This window comes from Watersipora subatra, chromosome 5 (assembly GCF_963576615.1).
Source record: "Watersipora subatra chromosome 5, tzWatSuba1.1, whole genome shotgun sequence".
Lineage (NCBI taxonomy): Eukaryota > Metazoa > Bryozoa > Gymnolaemata > Cheilostomatida > Watersiporidae > Watersipora > Watersipora subatra.
In genome coordinates, this window is record NC_088712.1 from 28691042 (window position 1) to 28714439 (window position 23398).

General features: G+C 36.0%; 1 protein-coding gene across 5 annotated transcripts in view; it reads left to right on the forward strand.

Moving 5' to 3' along the window:
• The first annotated feature begins 2495 nt into the window (after positions 1-2495).
• LOC137396304 (transcription factor 12-like) overlaps positions 2496-23398 on the forward strand; it is a 38637-nt gene continuing 17734 nt past the window's right edge. For 4 of the 5 annotated variants that reach the window (XM_068082513.1, XM_068082515.1, XM_068082517.1 and 1 more), the window contains exons 1-5: positions 2496-2773; positions 11270-11310; positions 12738-12839; positions 15061-15088; positions 17695-17720. In XM_068082513.1, coding sequence (XP_067938614.1) covers positions 2704-2773; positions 11270-11310; positions 12738-12839; positions 15061-15088; positions 17695-17720 — 267 coding nt within the window. In that variant the 5' untranslated portion in view covers positions 2496-2703. Of the gene's footprint in view, positions 2774-11269; positions 11311-12737; positions 12840-15060; positions 15089-17694; positions 17721-22432; positions 22882-23398 lie in introns of those variants that run through there. The other variant, XM_068082516.1, reaches the window with a different exon arrangement.

The following is a 23398-nucleotide window of genomic DNA, read 5'->3' on the forward strand; positions in this document are numbered from 1 at the left end:
CTTGTTACTCACTCCCATAATTTCATCAAAAAACAGGTCAAGAGATTTCCTGTTTTCTGCTTGACTGCTGTAACACATAATACTTGGGAGTTGCCTACCTTGACTATAAACAGTAATTGTTAACAACGTCTCTGCTAATAGGATGCATTGAAATTTAATGAGGCAAAAGAGGAAAGATTTGCTGTTTTTAGTACATTTATTTCATCGAGTTAACAAAAACAGAAAACAATAAAGGGGCTAACTACCTATCTGTATCAATGGTATCTGTGTCTATGGTATCTGTATCTATAGTATCTGTGTCTATGATATCGTGTCTACGGTATTTATATTTATGGTATCTGTGTCTATGGTATCAGTATCTATGGTATCCACTCTGTGGTTTTAAAGAAGGAAGAAAAAACCTTTCACGCCTTTTCCTATGGAATGAGTAAACGGAGTTTTTTATTGATGTTGTGATTTTAGGATATACGGGTAGTGTGTTGGGTGGTGAAGCCAATAGTTACAGGTTCGAACCTCGTGCTATGCAGCTCTTTCTGCTAACATCTGACCGGTATGGACACGGCTCTTATTATAGTAAAAATATATATTTATCAAGCAGTCCATAATCATTTTTGTAAAAAATCTGCTTCACATACAGTGTCACAAAAAGTAAGTAAAAAGAAAGGTATTGTCGTGAGGCGTCATTAAGACAAAAACGAAAATTTACACAAGAAAACTTGAAACTACTAAGTGGAGGTTTACATATTACCTCTTATGATATAAGATAAAAAGAATTAGCAATATAATTGTTGAGTGCATCTTTTGGTAAGTACAAAATAAAATCATAACACTGGATATCTGGTGCTTTAAAATTGAAACATATCAATGATGTATGAAGGAGTTAAACTATTCACTATTCTGAATCCAACAATGTTAGTAAAATAAGAAAACATATCCGACAATATTACTGATGAAAGTCTTTTGATCTTTTCCAGGCAGTCATTAGTTGTTTGTTGTCTTTCAGCCTCAACCAGGCTGAGTAGCAATGATAAATGTCTTGTCTATATTATTATTATTAGTATTACTATTATCATTATTATTATTATTACTAATATTATTATTATTATTATTATTAGTATTACTATTATCATTATTATTGTTGTAAAAGTTTTTCTTCACAGTCATGTGGTGGTAGGTGACTGGTTGTTGTCCGTGTTGAGTCCGGGTCTTAACAAAAGGCCAAAAGATCCAACATCTTCCTTAATTCCACTAAGAGAGGACCTTCCTCAAAATGTGAGCTGTTCCTAAGATGGCCGTCTTCTGTATTGTCTCAAAAGACATGTTCACTCCCACCTCCGCCAAGTATGCTATATGCCTCATTGATATTGTTCCGAGTGCACCAATTACTATTGGTATCACTTCGGTCTTCACCTTCCACAGTCTGTTTATCTCGAACCCAAGCTCTTTGTATTTACCAATCTTCTCATCTTCCTTCTGTACTACCCTTGTGTCTCCAGGTGTTGCTATGTCTATGATCTGACACTGTTTGGTTTCTTTGTTTATTAGTATCAGGTCTGGTCTTCTAGCTTCAATATCCTTGTCCGTCTGCACATTGAAGTCCTATAGCAGCTTCACTTTCTCGTTCTCCAATACAGCTTCTGCACGGTGATCGTACCATTTTTCTATTTTCTATTTTCTATTATTATTATTACTATTATCATTACTAGTAGCTTAGCAGTCTAGTGGGCTGTGAGAGATCATCAAGTGTGCTGATGAAACACAGAGAATAAGTCCAGTATATACGCAATAATTGTAAAATCCTAGAAGAAGAATGGTTGGTGCAGGTGTGGTAGTGTCGGGTTGGCAGAGTGGAATGATGTGGGATAAAATCCTGTGAGATGCAATTTTTTTTAACCTCTAACCGTGGCTTCAAGCAGACGATGAATGCGCGGGTCTTATTATAGTAAAAATTGATATTGTAAATATTTTGCAGTTCGGTAGCAACCAGCTTTTACATAGAGTGCTATAAAGCTTGAAGCTATGAAGCAAGTTTGAATGCCTCTAGCTCCTTCTTCACATGATATCACCCACATATTATTTTACCTTTTATATCAAGATGATTTAGTTTGCTTGTTTAAGCCATGATTTAATCACATCTTCACTCGCCTGTCTAAAGACCCATTCATCTCAAAATACTAAAAACTTTTTTGATAAGGGCTAGCGGGAACGCTACAGAAGCATTTGGAAAGTGTTTGGTTACCTGGCCTCACTAGCAGTACTTGACACGGAGCCATTGTGATACACAAAAGCTGAGCACAATAGGTGCTACACTCGAGTCTTCAGTGTGTGCCCAATGAAACATATATATTATTAGGTACACATTGCATTAGACTCTTTCAAAAACGACCCCAAGATATAGCTATTGGTTGGTCAGTCAGGCATGAGACGGTGAGTGATAGCTGATACAGCGACGATGAAATTCATCAGACACGCATGCATCGTTGGTACGAGTTGAATCACTAGATTCCTGTAAAGCCGATCAGCCAGAGATTAATGACAGCCCGACGGCGAGGAGATATATTTACTAACTTCTGATCAGACTTCAAAAAACGAGGAAATCTATTATAGCGATGATCGATGAAAAGAATTTGTAGGCTTCTTGAGAAGTAACGAATTTATTTATGCTTTCCTAAGGATATATTTATAAGGCTATATATATAGAGCATGTGGACTACCAGAGGGGCCGTTCAGTGGAATAAGGGTCATGCTGTCTATCCTTCTCCATACACCGCAGGTAAATTCTCTTGTCTTCTTCTTGTATCTTCTCTACCTTGTAGGTAACAGTAACTGCCTTCTTAAACTCTCTATCTTGCGGTGTTAGTAAAACATAGCAATTGTCATCCACATTCTACCTTGCATTATAGGTAATTTTAGATGTCATTCTCAACTTTCCATCTTGCAGTGTAGGTAGCCATAGCTGTCGTTCTCCACTTTGCACCTTGCAGTGTAGATAACCTTTGTTGTCATTCTCCACTTTCCATCTTGCAGTGTAGGTAACCTTAGTTGTCATTCTCCACTTTCCATCTTGTGGTGTAGGTCACCTTAGTTGTCATTCTCCACTTTCTAACTTGCAGTGTAGGTAACCATACGCCTGTCTCAACTTTCCATCTTGCGGTTTAGCTAATGTTTCACTATTCCAGTTTGTGCAACTTTTGCTGTTTTGCTCAACATCACAAGGAAATTAACCTTTGAAATTCTTTTGTTTCCTACCAACAAGCTACTGTCTTTTTCGTCTTCCTAATGTTTTATTACATTCAACTCTGATCTCAGCCATCTTGGTACCTCGGCTCATCTCGCTGTTGGTCTTTCAAACCAAACTTTGCATGGTTAGGCGACATTGAAAATTTTACTGAAAGCATATTTTATGCAGAATCTGTAGTGTTTCTCTTCAACTCTCAGCAGTGTCTGTCTCTTACCAGGAGCTGAAAAACACATACAGAACATGTTTTCACCGAGCTAGTCATATTAATGGTTGCACCAAAAGATTACAGATTCAGGAATGTTAGGCGAGAAAAGTTCAAACACTCTTTGATATTATGGAGGAGTGAGATGAGCCAGATTTATAATATACAGGCTAAAATAGTCTTTACAAAAGCATTGATGTTTCTATTACAAAAGCATTGATGTTTCTATTAGAAAAGACAGTTGAAGATGTACTTACACAACATTTCAGTAAATTTATCAGAAAGAGTCTGTATTTTTTTATGATTTGCGGTTGTTTTTTATGTTTGAGGTGATCTGACTGCTAGGATGTTTAAAAATTAAAATCGATAAAACTTGATCTCGGTTAAACCGCTCAGACCAAGCGAAAGTGTGATTCCAACATTTATTGTTGCGAAGAGATTAACAGAATATAGATGCATAGCACTGCAACATGGATCCAATAGCTAATATCAACTATAGCAACGATAGCAACTAGGGATGTCAGTTCGTATGTTTTTTTCTTTCGAGCATTTGTTGATTTTAATTTTGAAACAGCCTGACAGCCAGATCATCTCAAACATAAAAAATAATAGCGAAATAGAAAAATACTGATATTTTCTGATAAATTCTACTAAAGTCCTGTACAAGTTCGTCTTTAAAGCTAATATATTTGCTCAAACCTCAGCTGTCCACCCTTCAGCATACAATAAAATATTTAATTCCATAACTAGCATTCAACATTTGAAGTTTTAAAACATTGCAGTTTCGTAAGAGAAAATATTGTTTTTTTTTCTTAATTCCGGGTAGGTAAATATGAACTATATTAACACCGGTCAAGGTCGTTTAAATTAAATTAGACCTTGAGACAAAAAATTAAGAATAGTAAATTAAAATTATGAGTGTTGGAAGAAAATGTTCTTTTTGCATAACGCTGTTCTATAATATGAATTGGCAAGGTGGTGTCTTGGGATCAGATCAATCTGCATTGTTAATTCAGTAGAGAAAGCAATTTAAGATCGGATGTCCTTCCTGTCGCTATTGAAGTGGTGACCTCTTGAACCCCTACCTGTTGTACAGACTTGGTCTGATGCAATAGGTCACGGCTGCTCTCCCATTTGTGAAAATATAAATAACATCAAAAATATACTGGTTGTTTTAGGTTAAACTTCCCTAGTCAAAAAGTCATATTTTTTTGACCTTTGAACCTATATGTCATCGGCCCACACTCCAATTTCTAAGTCTGTAAGATGAGGTTACAAAGGTAAAAAAGGTTTTTTATTGCTAATTATCTATTGTTTTAATTTTGCTTACATTTAATTTGTTTTTTTTCATTTAGCTTTGTACATAAGTTTATTAAAATGCTATCTTGGGAGTTAAATGAGAATTTAAATGAGCTGCGGGGAATTCTTACTCAAATATTTGCTCCGACGTAAAACAGTTTTCTAGTATGAATCAGAACTTGAGAAGAGTAACTTTCTATGAAAGCTGTTTACTTAATAAACAGTTTTCATCCCAACCCTATAACGACCAGCTAATCATAAAGAGCCCCGGTGTTTGTTCTCCGTAGCAGTCTGGTATTGAACTTTTATTGACCTTTCTGGTTTACACTGCAAGATAAAAGCTTCTGACAGTTCTGGTTACCGAACTGTCTGTTAAAAGAGGCACATTTCAATTTGACAACTTTCCTTTTATTGCAAAAGGAAACAGTTTGCTAATTCAGTTTCCTTTTATTTGCTGTAACTCTTCCGATCTCTCCTAAGAGTTTAGGCTTTTCTGCCGAAAGCGAAGCAGGCATCACTCAACACAGCGCCGCATAGTTCATCGTTGGCCTGGTGCGTTGTCAATGTACGAAGGACGGCTGAATATGTCCTGCTCAAAATCAGCATGTGAATGGTTTCAACGGACACGATTATGTATTCCAACGCAATGGTCAACTGAGTAGACACGTTTTTAGCACGCTAACGAGTGTATAAATCACATTTATTTGATATCTAATCAACTTTAGATGAGCCAACAGTTTCTGAGCTCCGCAGTTGATATATTGCCTACTAGCTCATACTAGCTGTCTAACTTTGTTAGCCGCACAACCGATTGGAGCGAGCATATTGTTGTCTTGGACTGAATTCTGTTGAAGACAGTTTTAAGAATGGAACCAGCTATTGGCCTCTGAAATTCGCATTTGTTTTGTTTGAGGAACTTATTGAAAATATATACAGAATTTCCTCAGCACTTTCGGATAATTTAGAAGCTAAACATAATGTACTGTAAATGCATTTGGTAGCAGGGAAATATTTGCTATAATAAGCGCCGTGCTCCTCTGTCTGAAGCCCCCAAATCGTTTTAGGAAAAAAGATTACACCGCATGGGAATCAAACTCAAAAATTTGGCTCACTGGAGCAACATACTAACCACTTGACCAGTGTACTAGTGTTCTGTACTGTTGCTTTTAAAGAATTTCTTTCAGTTAAACCTAAACTGCAAATCTATGACAAATGCCAGCATGGCGAAACCTTTCTTGGTTGTTAGCATGTCAATTGCCACCGCTACCTTAGCTCGACTAGGTAGTTTGCGGTGCTCCCCTGTCGCCCTGCCTTTAGCTTGTCTATAGTTACTGTCATTATCAAATAGGATAAAGCATTTCAAAGCCATGTTTTGGTCATTTGACACTAGCTACTGTAGGAATGCATTGATTTTTTATCTTATCTATGTGAGAGTAAAAGGTTTGAGTGCCTCCTTCGACATGAGATTTCTTATTTGCATAGAGATGCAGCATGTGTCAAAGATTGGCTTACGAATTGCTCGGTGATAATTGTATGTCAGCCTTATCGCGCCTTCGAGCGATGCTCAAAAAACTATTCACTAATGGCTATTAGAAGGTTCGATAACCCGAGTATTCAAGTTGGATTGAGACGTCTGCATTCTGTGGGTTCTGTAGCATTATTAATCCTTCAACTAATCCATTAATCTAGATGACTTGGATCATGAACAGCTGCATCCAAAGTCTATACAAGTCACAACTCAGGTCTAAACGGGTCTTGCTAAAACTCGCAGATGTTCCACGCTGAAGCACTCTGAAACTTGCAGTCATAGTAGCAGCTGTATTAGTAGCAGTTATAGCAGTGTTAGTTATAGTAGTACATTAGTAGCAGTAGTAGTAGTTATAGTAATACTGTACTGGTAATAGTAGCGGCAGTATTAGTAGTAGTTATAGTAATACTGTACTAGTAATAGTAGCGGCAGTATTAGTAGTAGTTATAATAGTACTAGTTATAATAGTAGTAGTAGTAGTAGCAGTATTAGTAGTAGTAGCAGTAGTAGTAATAATCAAGCACTGTCACTCATAAGTTGAGCTTTCAAATATTCGGAGCAGTTATATGAGTGAGACAAACAGGTATTGACTACTAACTTATTGACAAATAAGTTATGACTACTTATGAGCTAGTTGAAGATTGGCTCTCTAAAAGTAAAAAGATGTCTAACATGCTGCACAAACGCTGCATATAATTTACATTTTTCTGTATCGTGTTGTGGCCTGAAATTGTTATAGTACATGAATAAAAAATTTATGATAATATATATAACGATAAACTAAATATGAACAATATATTTTTAAAAAGTTATGAAATTATTAATTTTGTTATACGACGCACAGAGCTGACCAAATAAGCCAGCTTACTGAAATACAGCTTACGAATCTGCTTCTTATTTATTGAAGGTTGCCAGTAGGTCAACCATACAGAGAAATGAGCCGATATGTTGCGCAGGGTTATTATATTAAAAATACATTCCATGGCAATCCGGCTCAAGTATGGCTTACCCATTGTTTAGAAAATTACAAAACTAAGTTTTTTAGACGAACTATGACTGCATCTCAATGTCTATCTCTCCAAAAGAGTACACTCCCCTTGGCTGTATGAAACGAGTTGCTCATTGGCTACATTTGTTGCAAGTCATGACATCAACTGGGGGAACTCAAACATTTAGAGTTTGCTGCCTCTTGTTTTATCTCTTGCCATATTGTCGGATATTTGCATACATAAGCCATGGTGACAGTCTGCAAACCTTTGTGCGGGGCGTCAAGCAAGTCCAGCCCCTTTGCCTCACCATTTCTTAAACACACCAGCGTTGCCCTGTTTATGGCTTCGTGCCAACTACAAATCAATCACCAATATCCATTATTATTGATAGCCAGCGTAGCTTTAAAATGTCTCAACGTCTTTGAATACGGTTAGACGTGTCTCTATCTGTATTGTGAGACACAGGTTATGCTCATATAGAAAAGCAAAGGTTTTATGAATGCATTCTATCTCATTGAAGTGAAGTGTTAAAAGAATGAAATATTTCATTTGAATACAAAAGGTTACATAATGTGTTCCATTGAAGGGTTAAAGAATGTCTACTTCAATAGCCACTACTAACTAGTTCATTATAGCTAGCTACTAGCCACTGTCTGTGTTGTGGGGTGCCTGCTGACCACCCTCATTCCATTAACTGAACTTTCCGCAATAGGGACATTATCTACCTAAACCTTAGATTAGCTGCTATTTTTCATGTAATATCAGCTTTTTATGGACCACAAGCTAGTCTAAATTTGGTAAAAGGACATCATTTCGACTTATGTTCCACGCTAGCAAGAGGCACCTATAGAAGTTATGGTACAGTGTTGATAGCTAGTTAAATTTATAGCTAAGCCATTACGTAATTTAAATGCTGACTTCCCGATGACGATGACTGGCACCCCTAAATGATACCTGCATCTCTAAGGGGTGCTAGCTGGTGTTACCGGTGGCCGCAATAATTAATCGTAAAAAAGAAAAAAGTATATTTGTTGTCCCAACAACATGTCTATGTGAATCAGGATTATCATACCCTTTATGTATAAAAAATAAATATCATAACGCCAACAATCTTGAAACTGATGTGGGTATTTCACTTACCTACAAGGAGCCACATTTTCATCACATAATAGCAGAGAAGAGGCAGGAAAAAGTGTTAGAAAAGTGCTTCTTCTGTGCTATTATCTGATCGAAACGTGGTTCCTTGCAAGTGAAATACACAGGATTGATGGTGCTAGGATATTTATTTTTGATATATAGAAAATATGGGAATCCAGGTGCACATAGACAAGCTGTTGCAACATCAAACACACCTTCCTCATTTTCGCAAGTTATTCGTGCACCCCAGCAAACACCGGCTCGTAATTCTAAAAGGTACAAGATGTTGTTCGCATTTGTTTAACTTTTTCTGGTTAGAGGAACTTGTACCTCCAAGGGTTGCGGGCTGTTGTTACTAGAGTGCAGTATCAATTGTGAGAACGAAAAAAATACATTTGTTGTCGCAACAATTTGTCTATGTGCATTCGAATTTTTATCTTTTCTATATATCAAAAATAAATATTGTAATATCTTCAATCCGGAAAATTATCTGCGTATTTCATCTGTGAAGAGACTGGAAAACAGTGTTAGACCATAAAGTGAGCTGTTTTTATATGTTGCTGCTGTGTGAAAACGTGAGACACTTCTTAGAATTACCTTCCAATAACATATTATTTTCATATATTCCGAATGTCTGTTTTTCATTGTTTGGTGGTGTAAGTTGGGTGATCTCGCACCACCACAAAGTGGTGCGAGATCGCCCTCGTCAGTCGTTCGGGTTCGTCAATGAAAATGAACAGCCAAGCCATCACTTTAAATGTTCACCAGTTCTCCACTGAGCCAAATTATTTCTCAAAGCAATCACCTTTGAATATTTTAAGCGATTTTTATCAAGAGCTAACCAGCATTTCAAATTCATTCAGTCATAAATTACAGAAGCTGTACTTTTTCTAGGTTTTAATGTATATTTCTGTGGGAGCTTCTCTGCCCAGAAGGAGTCTAAAAACCTTGTTTGATGTTGCTGATAGCTCTGCTGGTCTGGCTAGCTTATACATCTACAAAAAATGACAAACTTGTTTATCCACATAATGGATATATTGTCTACACATTATCCGCATCCACATTATCCGCATCCATATTATCCACATAATGTATGTGTACAAAGTGAGTTCGGCTGAGCTACTCCGAGTAATACATTTAACATGGTGAGCAGTATTTTATTATTTTAGCAAAGTTGCGTTTTCTGCAGGTTGAGCAGACTTGTTTGTGTTTGTTTGCTGTTTGTAGACAACTTTTTTCCTGAGCTTAAAACAAGAAATGTAGATTTGCTTATCAGGTTTTCTAAGATTTACCCATTGCCAATATCGATATATCGAGAGAGAAGCACTATATAGTTGACCAGCCTATACTCCAACTTAAAAAATACTAAACCTATATTGTCCACAAAAGGTACGACATTCACTGCAGCAGATTTAGTTGTTTAAACTTGTGTTGAAGTGACTGCCCGCATTTTGTTCATCCTTTCAGTACTTCAATGCTGGATGACTCATCCATGACCTATTAGTCATTGTTCTCTGGAGAAATTGCACTAAACAGACGCTAGCTATCCGTAAACTATTTTTATTCATGAATGAAGGAGGCTGGATTGATTTCTCAGCTCACTCTTCCAGTCGCGAGCTACAATGTTACCAACTCAGCATTGTTGAATGTTCTTTACCTAATATCCCTACACGTATCGAGTTCGGCCAATAATCACCGTTGTTCGTGTGCATTCGTGACTGACCCTTAAGTACCATTGGCTTTGCCATTTTAATTTGTTTGCTTTTAGACAATTAATATTTCTATGTGTTCCTCTGCTAATGGAGCTCTGAGATGGTGAGTCCAGGTGTTAAATCTAATCAAAGCTACGACGGCAACGTAGCGAGAGACATGGACCCAATTCCATAGCCTCGCGAGTGTCCTCTCTGCTTATGAGAGTCGGTCTATGCAGGTGTTATAATAGTTATTTTCTCACACTCATCGTTCTTTTTTATATTAGTCGTCATGAAACTATTACAGGATGTGATCACTAACAGCTTTGTATCATATGTAACCATGACGATTGGACAGATGCAGAAAACCGAGAAATTATATAGTTTTCACAAAACTTTTAGTTACAATATTTACTGTAATAAAAGTTCAAAGCCACGATTGTAAACTAGAAAAACATTCCTGCATCGCACAGGATTTCAAAGAAATTAAGGTCAACACTCTAGCCCCAGCTCCAAACAACTGCTTCTTGGCATTTTAGCATAGTTGTGCAGATAGTGCTTTTCTGTGCTTTATTAGGTCACATGACAATCTCTCACAGCACACCGGGTTTCTAGGGTTCCTGGCAGTCCTGGCCCTACTGGTTTCTCATAAGTGTTACTTACAGCACAATTAAACGCAGATTTCAAAAGCCTCTATTATTCTCCTGATGTTCTTTCTAATAATCTCAAACCAGCAACAGGAAAGGTGACACAACTACGAAGAACTTAATTATGTAGCAGAGAATAAATAGAAAATATAAGGCTTTTGTACCTACTAACAGCACGTGAGCATGGTTTTAATGTTGGCATGCTGCCAGAAGACTAGTGATGCAGGCTTGTTGCAGACGCAAGGTTGACACTAGTGAAGGGGCAAGGTTTGTAGATGCAGTGTGTCTAAAGATATCTTTGGAGAAAGTTATTAGGTTATTCCCCTGTTTACATAAGGGATTCGCAACAAGCTGATTGTTTGTTTTTGGTTCTTGCGGATGGCCAGTATCATATTTATCAAGTTTTCAATCCACTTTTAACCTGTTCCACTAGTCATCTTCCTCTTAAGATCGCCGACGGCGACAATGATGCCTTGCCTGAGAGATCATTGCAGTAAATAATAATGGGCCAGTTCATTTTACCTCTCTGTTGCAGATGCTGTCGGTGGGCAATGGAGGGACGAGTCTGACGTCAGAGTAAGTATTTCACATTAATAATTATATTATTATTATATATTGTATTATACTACATTATATTGTATTATAATATTATTATTATTAATATTATTATAATACATTATTATTGTATTATTGTATCTCATAGTATGTTATATTACATAATTATATTATATCATATTATTACCTTATGGTATAATATATTCTATGTTTATCTCAAGTATTAGTCTGTATTTTAAAATGTAAACATGTGTCTCGCAATATGTCAACAATATCGAGCTGAGACTGAGAATATGCTACATTTGAGCTGTTTTATTAGTTAGAAAAATATATCTAAGCATTTACGGTAGTGTAATATATTGCAATACCTGTGTAGTCTATATATGTGTATATGTGTAGATTAGTAATATATTGCGATGCCTGTGTAGTCTACATATGTATATATGTATATATTAGTAATATATTGTAATATTTGTGTAGTATACACATGCATGTACAACAGTAATGCATGCATTGTAATACCTGTATAGTGTACAAATGTACATATAACAGTAGTATATTGCAAAACCTGCACAGTGCACACACGTATATATACATAACAGCAGTATAATGTAATTTTATATATTATGCAGAAATATATTTTATTTGTGTTTTACCTTATGATTCACTAAATTAAGAGAAATTAATGTAGAATTTCAGAAGATACAATATTTGGTTGCTGGTGCCAAGACACCTACACCTGAGCTGAGTTAGCTGCAGAACTACTGCTTAAATGTTATAAAATCTAGAATGTGTAAGTGACAAACCGTAAATGTGAATGTTCCAATAAAATATTTACCAACTATTTTCTTATGTTATTGTTTTTGTAAGTTGTTTTTAAAATTTTTGTTTAGTAGTTTATAAATTTTTTTGGTCATCCGCTGTTTTCGCCATTAAAAATTAAAGCTGAGGTGAAAGCGACTAATTAACTTGAGCAATTAGGTTTTTGGGGAGGAATTGCGCAGAGCAATCATCAAAGCATACCTTTATCCTTTATGAATAAACTACCTTGATTCCTCCCCAATTGTGGGGTACCTGATTGACACCCAACCACTTATTCTTTATTCATAGCTCAACCAGGATCATCTTTAATTGGTAAACTACCCAATTTACATATCAAATCATAGTTTTCTGTGTTGTGATGTCACTAGGTTCGGCGAAATCAATATTTGGGATGGCTTTGGCCATAGATCTTGCCCATCATGTTAGACATGAACTCTGGGTAACCCGCTGATAATTGATGTGGTTGGTGTTACTTGATTACCCATAATTCAAGTGAAGAATATGTTGTGCGTCTTGAATTGAGGGCTTTCATCTTCAGATCTTAGTGGTAGAAGATAGGCATAAATAACTTTGATATTTTCCTGTCTTTTCCGTTTAAATCTAAACTATGTTTATACACATTTTAGCAGTCAATGCCAAATGGATATCCACAGGACATAGGACATGGTCCAACATCTAATCGCAATCACTTTCCATCAAGCTATCAAAATTCCAGTCCACCACAACAGGTAATCTTCTACAGGATCTGTAACTAAATGGTTTTAGTCAAAGATTTTTTTATCTAAACAATGTCAATGTACCCATTTATGTATGTACACATATGTATGTACATATATGTATGTACACATATGTATGTACACATATGTATGTACACATATGTATGTACACATATGTATTTACACATATGTATGTACACATATGTATGTACACATATGTATGTACACTCTAATGGATACAACGAATAAGCACTCAGACCTGCTAGAGGCAGCATTTTATGTGTTGAAGATTGCAGAGTGCTGATACAACTATAGAGACTAAATGAGCTATAGAGCTGATACAACTATAGAGATTAAAGGTGAACTTATACAAAATTCTGGTAGACTTTATCAGATGGTATCGGCATTTTTCGAAAAAAATGTTAGGCGAAGTTAAATGAGAAAAGTTCAAACACTCTTTGATAGTATAGAGGAATGAGATGAGCCACACTTATAATATACAGGCTAAAATAGTCTTTACAAAAGCATTGATGTTTCTATTAGAAAAGACAGTTGAAGATGAATTTAGAGAAATTTTTAGTAGATTTATCAGATGGTATCGCTTTTTTTTCTACCATTTACGATTATTGTGGATGTTTAAGGTGATCTGACCGCCAGGATGTTTCAAGATAAAAATGGACAAAACTTAATCATGATTAAAATGCTCAGAAGAAAAATTCGTGCCGAGATGAGATCACTAGTTGCTTTTGTACATGTAGCTACAGTTGATAACGTTCGAGCTGCGGCGTTACGCGTCTCTATTCTGTCAGTCTCTTTGCATCTATAGATGTCATAATTGAAATTTCGTTTGATATGAACGTTTTAACCACAATCAAGTGTTGTCAATTTCAATCTTGAAACATCCTGGCAGTCAGATCACATCAAACATCAAAAACAATCACAAAAAATAAAAAAATTTCGATACTTTGGGATAGGATCTACTAGAACTTTGTGTAAGCTCATCTTTAAGTAAGTAAGTAAGTAAGTAAGTAAGTAAGTAAGTAAGTTAGTAAGTTAGTAAGTAAGTAAGCTGCTACTTGATGTATTTTTATTTTCTTTGTTGAAGTCTCAAGGGGTTTCACACAGATGTGTTCTCTTTCTAGTTAAATGTACAGTGTATATATATATATATATATATATATATATATATATATATATATATACAGCGCATGTACACACTGTAAAGATATAAGTATAATATGTATTTGTGTTAGAATGTCTATACCTTGCATGTACATGTACACAAGATTTGTTCTCTAATCAGCTCATAACACACGAAGTTGTTTTACAGCAAAATACTATAATTTCTGTATGTGTCTGTGTGAGCATCGTACTTGTAAAAAGGTGGTTATAAAAGTGTTTTCTTTTAGAGTACTTTGGAAAACGGATATGTATGCATATAGAATTTTAACCATTTATACTTGAAAATACCTGTAATCGAGTGAAAGAATCTCTAAAACCTAAAGAGAGGTTGCTGTTTATATAACTAGTGTATTAGTTACTGTTAAACAGCTATCACAGACCTATGAATCAGATAGTTATTCATCAAGGAATTATGTTACTAAGTATAGAGGTGATTTAGTATGAGGTATTCCAGCCATATTCCAGAAAGGAGACAAGTCTTGATGACGCAAGGGCAAGGAACTGTGTAGTTAGTAAAAATTCATAAATGTAAATAAAAAGAAAAATGTTGGGTCAACTTTACAAAATATAAAAGAACACAAATGCATTCAATTAGTGTTCAAAAAGTAATATAAATAATTAAGACATGGTTTGTTAAAAATGACCTCTTCATAAATGCTTTCAGAGAGAAGATCACATTACATAATAAAAGGTCATGTCGCAATACCTACTTACACTTCTTATATTTTACTGAGCCTAAAAATATAGACAGAGAGAAATAGGAATAGAGACACATTCTGCTGAAAAAAAATTGGTTGTAACTTACCACTATTACAAATAACTGGCTGTTGACAGGCAATAATAATTTACTAAACTGTGTAAAAAAGTAACACGAAATTCTGGCTAAGTGTGACTTTGACTAATGTAGCTCTAATTGCAAGTACTTGCTAACATCAGCTAGCAAGTATTTGCTAACATCAGCTAGCAAGTACTTGCTAACATCAATTAGCAAGTACTTGCTAACTGATGTTAGCAAGTATTGGCTATTATGTCTCCCTCATCTCTTTTGTAGATGATGGTTCCTTCAAAGGCATCTAACGGTAAGTACTTCACCAAATACATTCTTTGCAACTTTTTATCGAAAAGCCTATAAATATTCACTTCATGCAGATATGTGGAAACATGGCAAAGCCTAAGATTGATTTGTTCCTGATAGTATAGGACAAAGACTAATTTATAGATAGTTATATTCAACATAAAGTTGCAATCTGTTCTAATTTATTTCTAGCTAGGCACAGATTAATCTAGTGATAGAAAGATCTCTTAGTTAGGTATCAAACTTTTGCTAAATCCAAAAGAATTCAATTAATTGGGTCATAATTAAATGCAAAAAGTTATGTCTCCTTTTTTGAAAAAATGCAATATGAATAATCATTCTAACCAAATCCTATATAAGAATTCCTGAGCACTCATCAATACATACTTGACAGAAGTGATTTGGCTCTGCATATAAAGAGATAAAACATCTCTGTACAGTTGTGGCCTAAAGGCAACCAAACCGAGTTGTCCACAGCTTTGGTTGGAGGAAGCAGCTAAAGAAACCGAGCCCTAAAACTTGCAACTACACGGCTTTGGGCTGGGGAAACTGAACCTTGCATTTGCTTGTACAACTTACAATTAACAAATACAATATCCACTTTATTTTTTATCATTGTGTATTGAGAGAAAAAAGGAATCACACGACAGTAGGTTTTGAAACATCTAAAGATGTCTTACTATCTTTGGTTCGGCCAGGAATCATGTGGCCGCTCGCTGTAAGCTTTGAAAGTACTGGTTTATTTGTTGTGCAACCAGCCATGTACTTGGACAATGTTATTTGTGTTCATCTTAATAGCCTTGTGTATTTCTAAGAACAAAAATTAGTAATAGTTTAAACTTGTTCAAATAGACCGAGTGAACGTTTTCCCTTTAATTAATAAGAAAACCATAAAAATACTATCATTGAGAGCTGAATCCTTATTATGCTTAGCTTAACGGCCATTTTAGATTATCTGTACTTTCATAAAGGTTTATGTAGCTTTCAGGAACATAACTTCCTGGACCGGCTATTTATGTCATATTGATTTTTGTAAGCACATGATTTTTATAGACGTTTGTTAGAACATCTTGCTAAAACTCTGTAAAACTTCCGGCATAATACAAAATAACATTTTAACCACAGTGTCAGCACACAGAGCAAAGAAAAAGATCGCTCCAACAATCAATGTTCAGTAGGATCAAGTAAACATTTACTCTTGGTAAATGGATGAAATGTACTTAGTTTTTCTAAAACATCTTTAGAACATGGTATAAAGAGATAAGACAATAACCAACAGCTCTAGAATAATCCTTGAAGCCAGAAAGTTCTAGAATGATGAGAGTATAGTGAGACATGCTCCTCTCAATTGCCTTGCCTTGCCTTGTTTCACATGTATGGTTCTACTCTGTTATGGAGATGTCTAGCATAGTCACCCTTCCTGTCAACATGGATGACATACAGCTCTTTCTCATGATTGCATAGGATTATACTGAGATTAGGTTAATACAGTGGACATAATCTTGCCTGATTGACGTTATACCAGTAAACGTAATGAGACCAATCCCTTATTTCACCATCCTACAACGCGCTGCGAGTGTCTTGGCTTGCCCAAGAAGCTTCTGATGAGCATTTCAATCATGTGTTTCTCTATCATCCTTTTTATAGAATGGTGCATGATGCAATGCATACAAACATCTGATTTCTTGAGATTAAGTTGGCCGACTTGATTTGGACATTGGGGTAGTGAGTTTCAGCCAAATGTCTCTCATCTTTCTGTTTTTTTCTCTCATTCCTCTCTCGCACATCTACTACCCTTTTTCCATTCCTCTCCTGCACCTCTACCACTCTTCTCTCATTCCTCTCCTGCACCTCTACCACTCTTCTCCCATTCCTCTCCTGCACCTCCACCACTCTTCTCCCATTTCTCTCTCAAACCTTTATCAGCCTTCTCCCAATCCCAATCCCGCACCTTTACTCACCTTTTCCAACGCCCCTCTTGCGCCTCTCACGCACTTCTCTTACCCGTTTACCCATTCTTCTCCCGTACCTCAAGCACCCTTCTCTTATCCCTTCCTCATATACTCTCATCTCATGATTCTGATGGCCATAAAAGAAAGCATTTGTGCGAGTAAAGATTGATGTCCCTGATTTTTGGTTGAGCTATGTTACCATAACCTAAACGGAGCATCTAAATTATGAGCAAACAAGGGTGAAAAAGTCATAGTTTCATTGCATGAAGAAAGTTAGTCATTTGCACGTCATCTGCCACAGGCATTCCTTGCAATAAACTCGGTATGGAGTTTGTCTGGATGGCGTCTATGCCAGAAGATGTTGCTATGCAACGATCTTTGCAAATTCTTCACACCTCGAATGGCACCTTGCCAAATAAAAAGGAGAGCAGCATTCGCAACGAAGTTGAAGCCAAACCTACCACACATACTTATCATCAGCGGTTAGAAACAACTGATCCATTTATGTAACCGACCTTATCGAACAGTAGCATGCCAAAGGCCGATATCACGATGTTGCTTTCTAGCTTTGAGTTTATTTGGTTGAAAATTGTGCCATATACCTTTTGTTTAACTTGCGAGAAAAGTTTATAAATTGATTTGTTGTATTCTGTTGTAGACGCCGATCCAAAGGACCATAAGCCAGTAAGTCTGTAACACTATCTAAAGCCATGGCCTTCTCTATACCAATACACATTGATCACATAGAAGCTTCTGGAAACTCTGCACTCTCTACTTATATCTCCTACTAATATGTATGATGCAATAGTCAAAATCATATGGCTTTGCTTTTGTTGGCACCGAGCCAATATCAATACCCTCCACCCCCTTCTCCTGTAACATCATCCATGTCTGTTATAGCTGTAGCGCAGGTCAAAAGTACTTTCTAACCTGGTGCAGTCCATCCCGAATTTTCAACCAGTCATCCACTAAAAGAATGTAAAAGATTCACACTTCCTTTGATATATTAAAAAGCCAGTAGATCATTTGATACGATTACACTAGCTTCCATATTGTGATGAAGACATGCTGAATACCTCAGTTTCCTATGATATGCTGATAGGAATGAGGATTAGTTGGCCGAGCTGGCCATGTTAGCAATAACAAGCACCAAGATCTTACCATCGGTTCAAACCTAAAAGCTTTTCAGTACATTTTTGAAAAACGAGGTTTTGATGAAATAACTAGCAGTTTTGCTCTGCTGTTAAACTACTGCCTCATCATGTATGCATCCATGATGTGGTTGCTTCGTGAGTTTGCGTTATCTGCAAGATGGAGATGACCAACACTCTTGAGTTAAGCGGGCTTTGCTACTCGGAAATTTTTTTTGAATGTTTCATGCTTGCGAAAGATGGAAGCGCAAAAAATACTGCACCATCTACTCCATTTAAAATATTTTCAACACTTTGGTCGGAAGCATGCTGTTTAGCGAGACAAACGTACGCCGCGATGACTTCTGGCGTAGAATTCCTTATCCTTTTTTTAAGAACGCCGTGTGAATCCGCAGCATGACATTGAAACAATCCTTCATCCCTTTCGAGGAATAATAACATAAAGGACAAAGCTGTTGTTATTTCGTTGTAGTACACAGGCTATTCAGTTATGTGTAAAGCTTACTATTATACTATCATATAATTATAAACATTCGACTGCTGTCTTTGAAGAAAATTTGATCGTACTTTTATAAAATACTTCTTATTAAAATGTAGTGATATTTTTCAGTAGTTCAGTGACATTTAACAAAATCAACCCTTTTTAGTCACTCCATGACATTCTGTTATGTGTCCAATCAAAGCTGTAACTATAGAAACCATGTCAGAACTGTATCAAGTTTGAGTAACATAAATTATATATTTACGACTTGACATGTTTTCATTTCATACCTTCATTTTTTGTTTTTATTGAAACAATTTTTTAATTAGAAATATTTTCCTACCAATTATTAAGTTGTGATGCTATGACTTGTTTTACGACTATGGATACTGCAGCACCAAATTTTAGTACCAATGACAGTATCAATCTTATTTTTAACGATCTTTGCCAGTGCAAAGTCGTTCATAGATATATTTTTATCGATTTTCTAATGTATCCACCTTTAATCGATCAAATCTATATCACGAACAGTATATCAACTACCAGCTCTACCTTGCTTGAGTATCGTACGACTTGTAGGTTTAGCTAGAGTGACTAGCATTTTTAGAGGTTTTTGGTTTGACACTACCAAGGTCGCTACACAGAAATACACTTGTCAAACGCTAATTGTCAATCTGCAATTAAATTTCATTTTGAAGTTGTTGATTAATTTTTGCTTGTTGATTATATTGCAACATGAAAAATGACATAACAGAGATATGGAGACACAATAATATGACACATATATATGATGTGGTCAATGGTAGTTATTATTCAATGAAAAAACACTGAAAAAAGACATGTTAGTACAGTATATGACATTAATAGTTAGTAGGAGGCCTATAAGTCAAATATTGACAGTTACTAATTATCATTATGTGTTGGCAGTTGCTAGTTGTCGGTCATTAGCCATGAATCTGCGGCTACCAGTAACAAAATAAAAAAGCAATTAATGGAATCATCACTCTGTCCCATTCTCCATATATACCTTGCTGCGAAAATGTATCTGATTTGAGATTAATATTTGTAAACTTACTTTTAGAACATGTCTGGTTTAATGACACCCTATCTTTCATCACCTGCTTGTCAGCTTATTTGATCTGTAATATTTGTAAGTTGCCAACTGCTGCCATAGTAACAACACTGATCATTAGATGAACAAAAATGCTGACAGCAAAACTCAAAAAGGCAATAAAAAGCCTGAGCTTTCTGCGCATGGGTTCGCAAGGTCATCTAATTCAAAACATTTGCAATAGAATTAATTAATTGGTCTACAACATGTTTGATAATCAGATATTTATTAATTATTATTAATATATTACTTTTATAATTTAATTTTAAACAGAAATGTTTTCCAAATTATGCCATTCAAAAAAAATAATACATAAACAAAAATGTCAACAATTGGCCAATAAAATCAAATAAATGGTTTGACAAATAGTGTTTAAAATATGTACCTTTCTCTGTTGAATGAACGAATATTAAAGGGAGCGTTGTTAAAACAGCTAGCAATAATATTTTCAAAGTACAGTAATTGTTAAAGGTTGTATGCAATTAATTTATATCATGTATATGAACAAATTACATACGCCTTGATATATATGTATTGAAATAACTAATATATAGGCCTACGCATATCTCAGCTATTGTTTCATTATAATGATTGCATGTTAAAGATTATACTAAACGACTACCAACGTCTTTGGCTGATTTGTAAAATTACGTACATGAAAGATTTTCAGTTTGGCGTATTCTCCGTTTGCTGTACTTTTAAAGCGCTGGTAACAAGGCAACCTCCAGCTGTTTTATATTCTTATTGCCAGCAGTACTGTCTGGCTCTTAATAACTGTCTGTCAACAGCCTACATGTTAGGGCAATAGTGTCAGTACCTTAGCAGTTCTTTTGTTAGCTGCATTAGGTCCTCAAGCTAAACTTCTCAAGAAAAGAAACACCTCTGGTCCAGTACTAGTCACTAAAAATGCAGGGTAGAGGGAAGCGCGCGGCGGGTTAGGGGTCAGAGGTCAGGGTTGGGGGTCAGAGGTGAATGGTTGAGTTGTTGTAAGGTTGGCTGTAAGGGTGGCATTAGGGGTAGGATGTGCCTGCAAGGCTTACAACTACCCAATCATACATCCTCGGTCATTTGTGACAATATTTGCCGCTACCAACGGCCTTATTCGCAGAACTCGAATATTAGTTATCCCAGCACAGATCGTCAGCAGTATTATTCTGCAGTAAACATTTTTGGCTTCAAATAACTTAGCAATGAGTCAGTTTAGCAACATTCCCAGTGAAAATAAATTTGTGAACTCTATGGAATCAGCAATGCATATGAAAGGTGTCGCAACTCTCTTTTGACTAGTTCAATGCATCTCGGGCAAACACAAAACAAAGAGAAGGTTAAACAAGCAGGAATCACATCTAAAAGTGCCTGAGTAAATGTGAAATAATATAGTTTTAGATAAAAAAAGTTGTTTTATACACTCAACGTTGTATCAAAGTCATGCTTATTTCGCACAAAAATACTTCGTTTGCGGTTTATGAGGCCAACTTTAACGTCTCTACTTTTTCCGGTATAGTGAGTGTCTCAACATTGGTAGAAGCCATGTAGATATTCCTACTAGCATCATCAATATATTTCCACTAAAAGCATCTGTCGGTGTTGAACTTATTTCGACTTTATTAAACTAAAGACACCCTATAAAGAAAAGCTTTTGTTATGGTGAGAGATATATGGAATGCGATAATACAGTGATTTTGCCAATAAAATACAACCACTTTTTTATAAATGATAATTAATAAATCTAAGCCAAGAGGGATCTTTCCAGAATTTAAGAAGATTAATTCCCCAACGTGATTAAGGTGGTATTGCGCAAAGCACTCCAGTTAACAAAAACATAGCTTGAAAACCTTTGTCGCACTCCGTCAGTATGAGAAGCAACTGTAGTTTATGATTATGTTTCTGCTTATTAATTCTGTTGTTAAAAGATTTTACCTACTAACATATAACATGACATGCAATGATCAGCAGTAGCCTGGTGGTCTGGGGCGCCTAACCTGGAAACAACATGACATGCAGTGATCAGCAGTGGCCTGCTGGTCTGGGGCGCTAAACCTGCAAACAACAGGTTTTGGGTTCAACTCCTAAAAAAGGTCACTGGTAGTGACAAGAAATAACATCCAATCTTAAATTGCTCTGCGCAACTGGCCATGTCTGTGGTTGTTAATTAATTGTTCTAACTAATGTAGACTGGGCCATGTCTGGACATCCAAAATTTGGTATAATATTCTGTATAATATTCATAGCACGCATCACTGCCGTCGTCTGTTGCAATAGTTGTCTATTGATTAAAGTTGTCATTCTTCGGTACGGATATGGCTGCATCGAACTTTCCTCAGACAATTGAAAGTCTAAAGAAGTTCGAAGAAGCGTGTTGTATTGTGCAACTACCAGGTACAGCCTCATGCGAACCACTGAGTCAGACAACTGCTGTTCATAGTTACAAAGCTTATGTGTTTTCATGTGAAGGGGTTACTTGTTTTAGCCTTAGGAATTTTGATGTTGGAATATTTTTTTATCCAAGATTTTCTTTCACAAGTAGTCACGTTTTCTTTCAGTAGAGTAACCATCACTCGTCTCGTAGGCAAACAAAGGTTGATAGTATTGACCTTTAACCTACATTCTCGGGAACAGTGACTATGTGCGAGCGTTGTTAGTTCTTGCGGTTTCTGATCATTGCTGGCTGATTGCTTCAGCCTATACACTCCGAGCTGCTAGTGAAAGTAGTGATAGAGCTTAGTGAAAGAGAAACACTGCTTCAGGAGCTTGCGGATTACTGTTTGTTATCGGTACAGGACTGGCTGTATATAGACACTGCCACAAGCTCTATTTTCTACAATACCATGATTTAGTAGATACTAATACTGACATTATAAGTTGGTAATACACGGGAATACATGCAAGTAGCCGTACTCAACTGCACGATCGTTCTCGCTCGCGGCTGTAAGTGATCGCAATGTGGGTTTATTAAGCGTTTTGAATCGCAGACACGACAGAGAACTTAGACAAAGATATTACAACTAGCCCAGTTACGTTCAGAGAAAGAGAACACCCATAGTAAAACAAAGGATGCAGAGCACATCGACTTCCTCAACCCGCTACTATAGCAATACTCAGGTCAGTTTGTTTGTAATAACGGGTAGTCCATATACTGTTATTGATAAAAAAAGATCGAGAAACATGATACGGTAAGGTTTGTTCACGTTAATAAATCAGCCGTGAAATATTACGATGTGTTACTACATAAATAAATGTTTATTCTAATTAAGGCTCTTCGTCAGTGTTTTTTGGAGTCTCAACTTTAAAGTTTTGATTTTTGTGTGTCTTAATAATGTATTTTTCAGTTACTATCTCTGCAGGTTCCTAAATCCCATGAACTCTTGCGGGTCCATCGTGGATCGTTTGTTTGATGTCATATTTTGCACGTCTATCTGTAGGGCTATGTCTCACTGTTCGAAAATTTAGTTAACTAGCTTCTAGTTTAAAAAGAAACATTGATTTATTAATAAAAACTTAGAAATATACTTTAAGATGTATCATTTCTATTTATACTTTAAGATGTAATATATGTTACATCTTTGCATTTGTGTGACAATGATATCTAATCCCTGATGTTGTTAAGTTAGTCCAACAT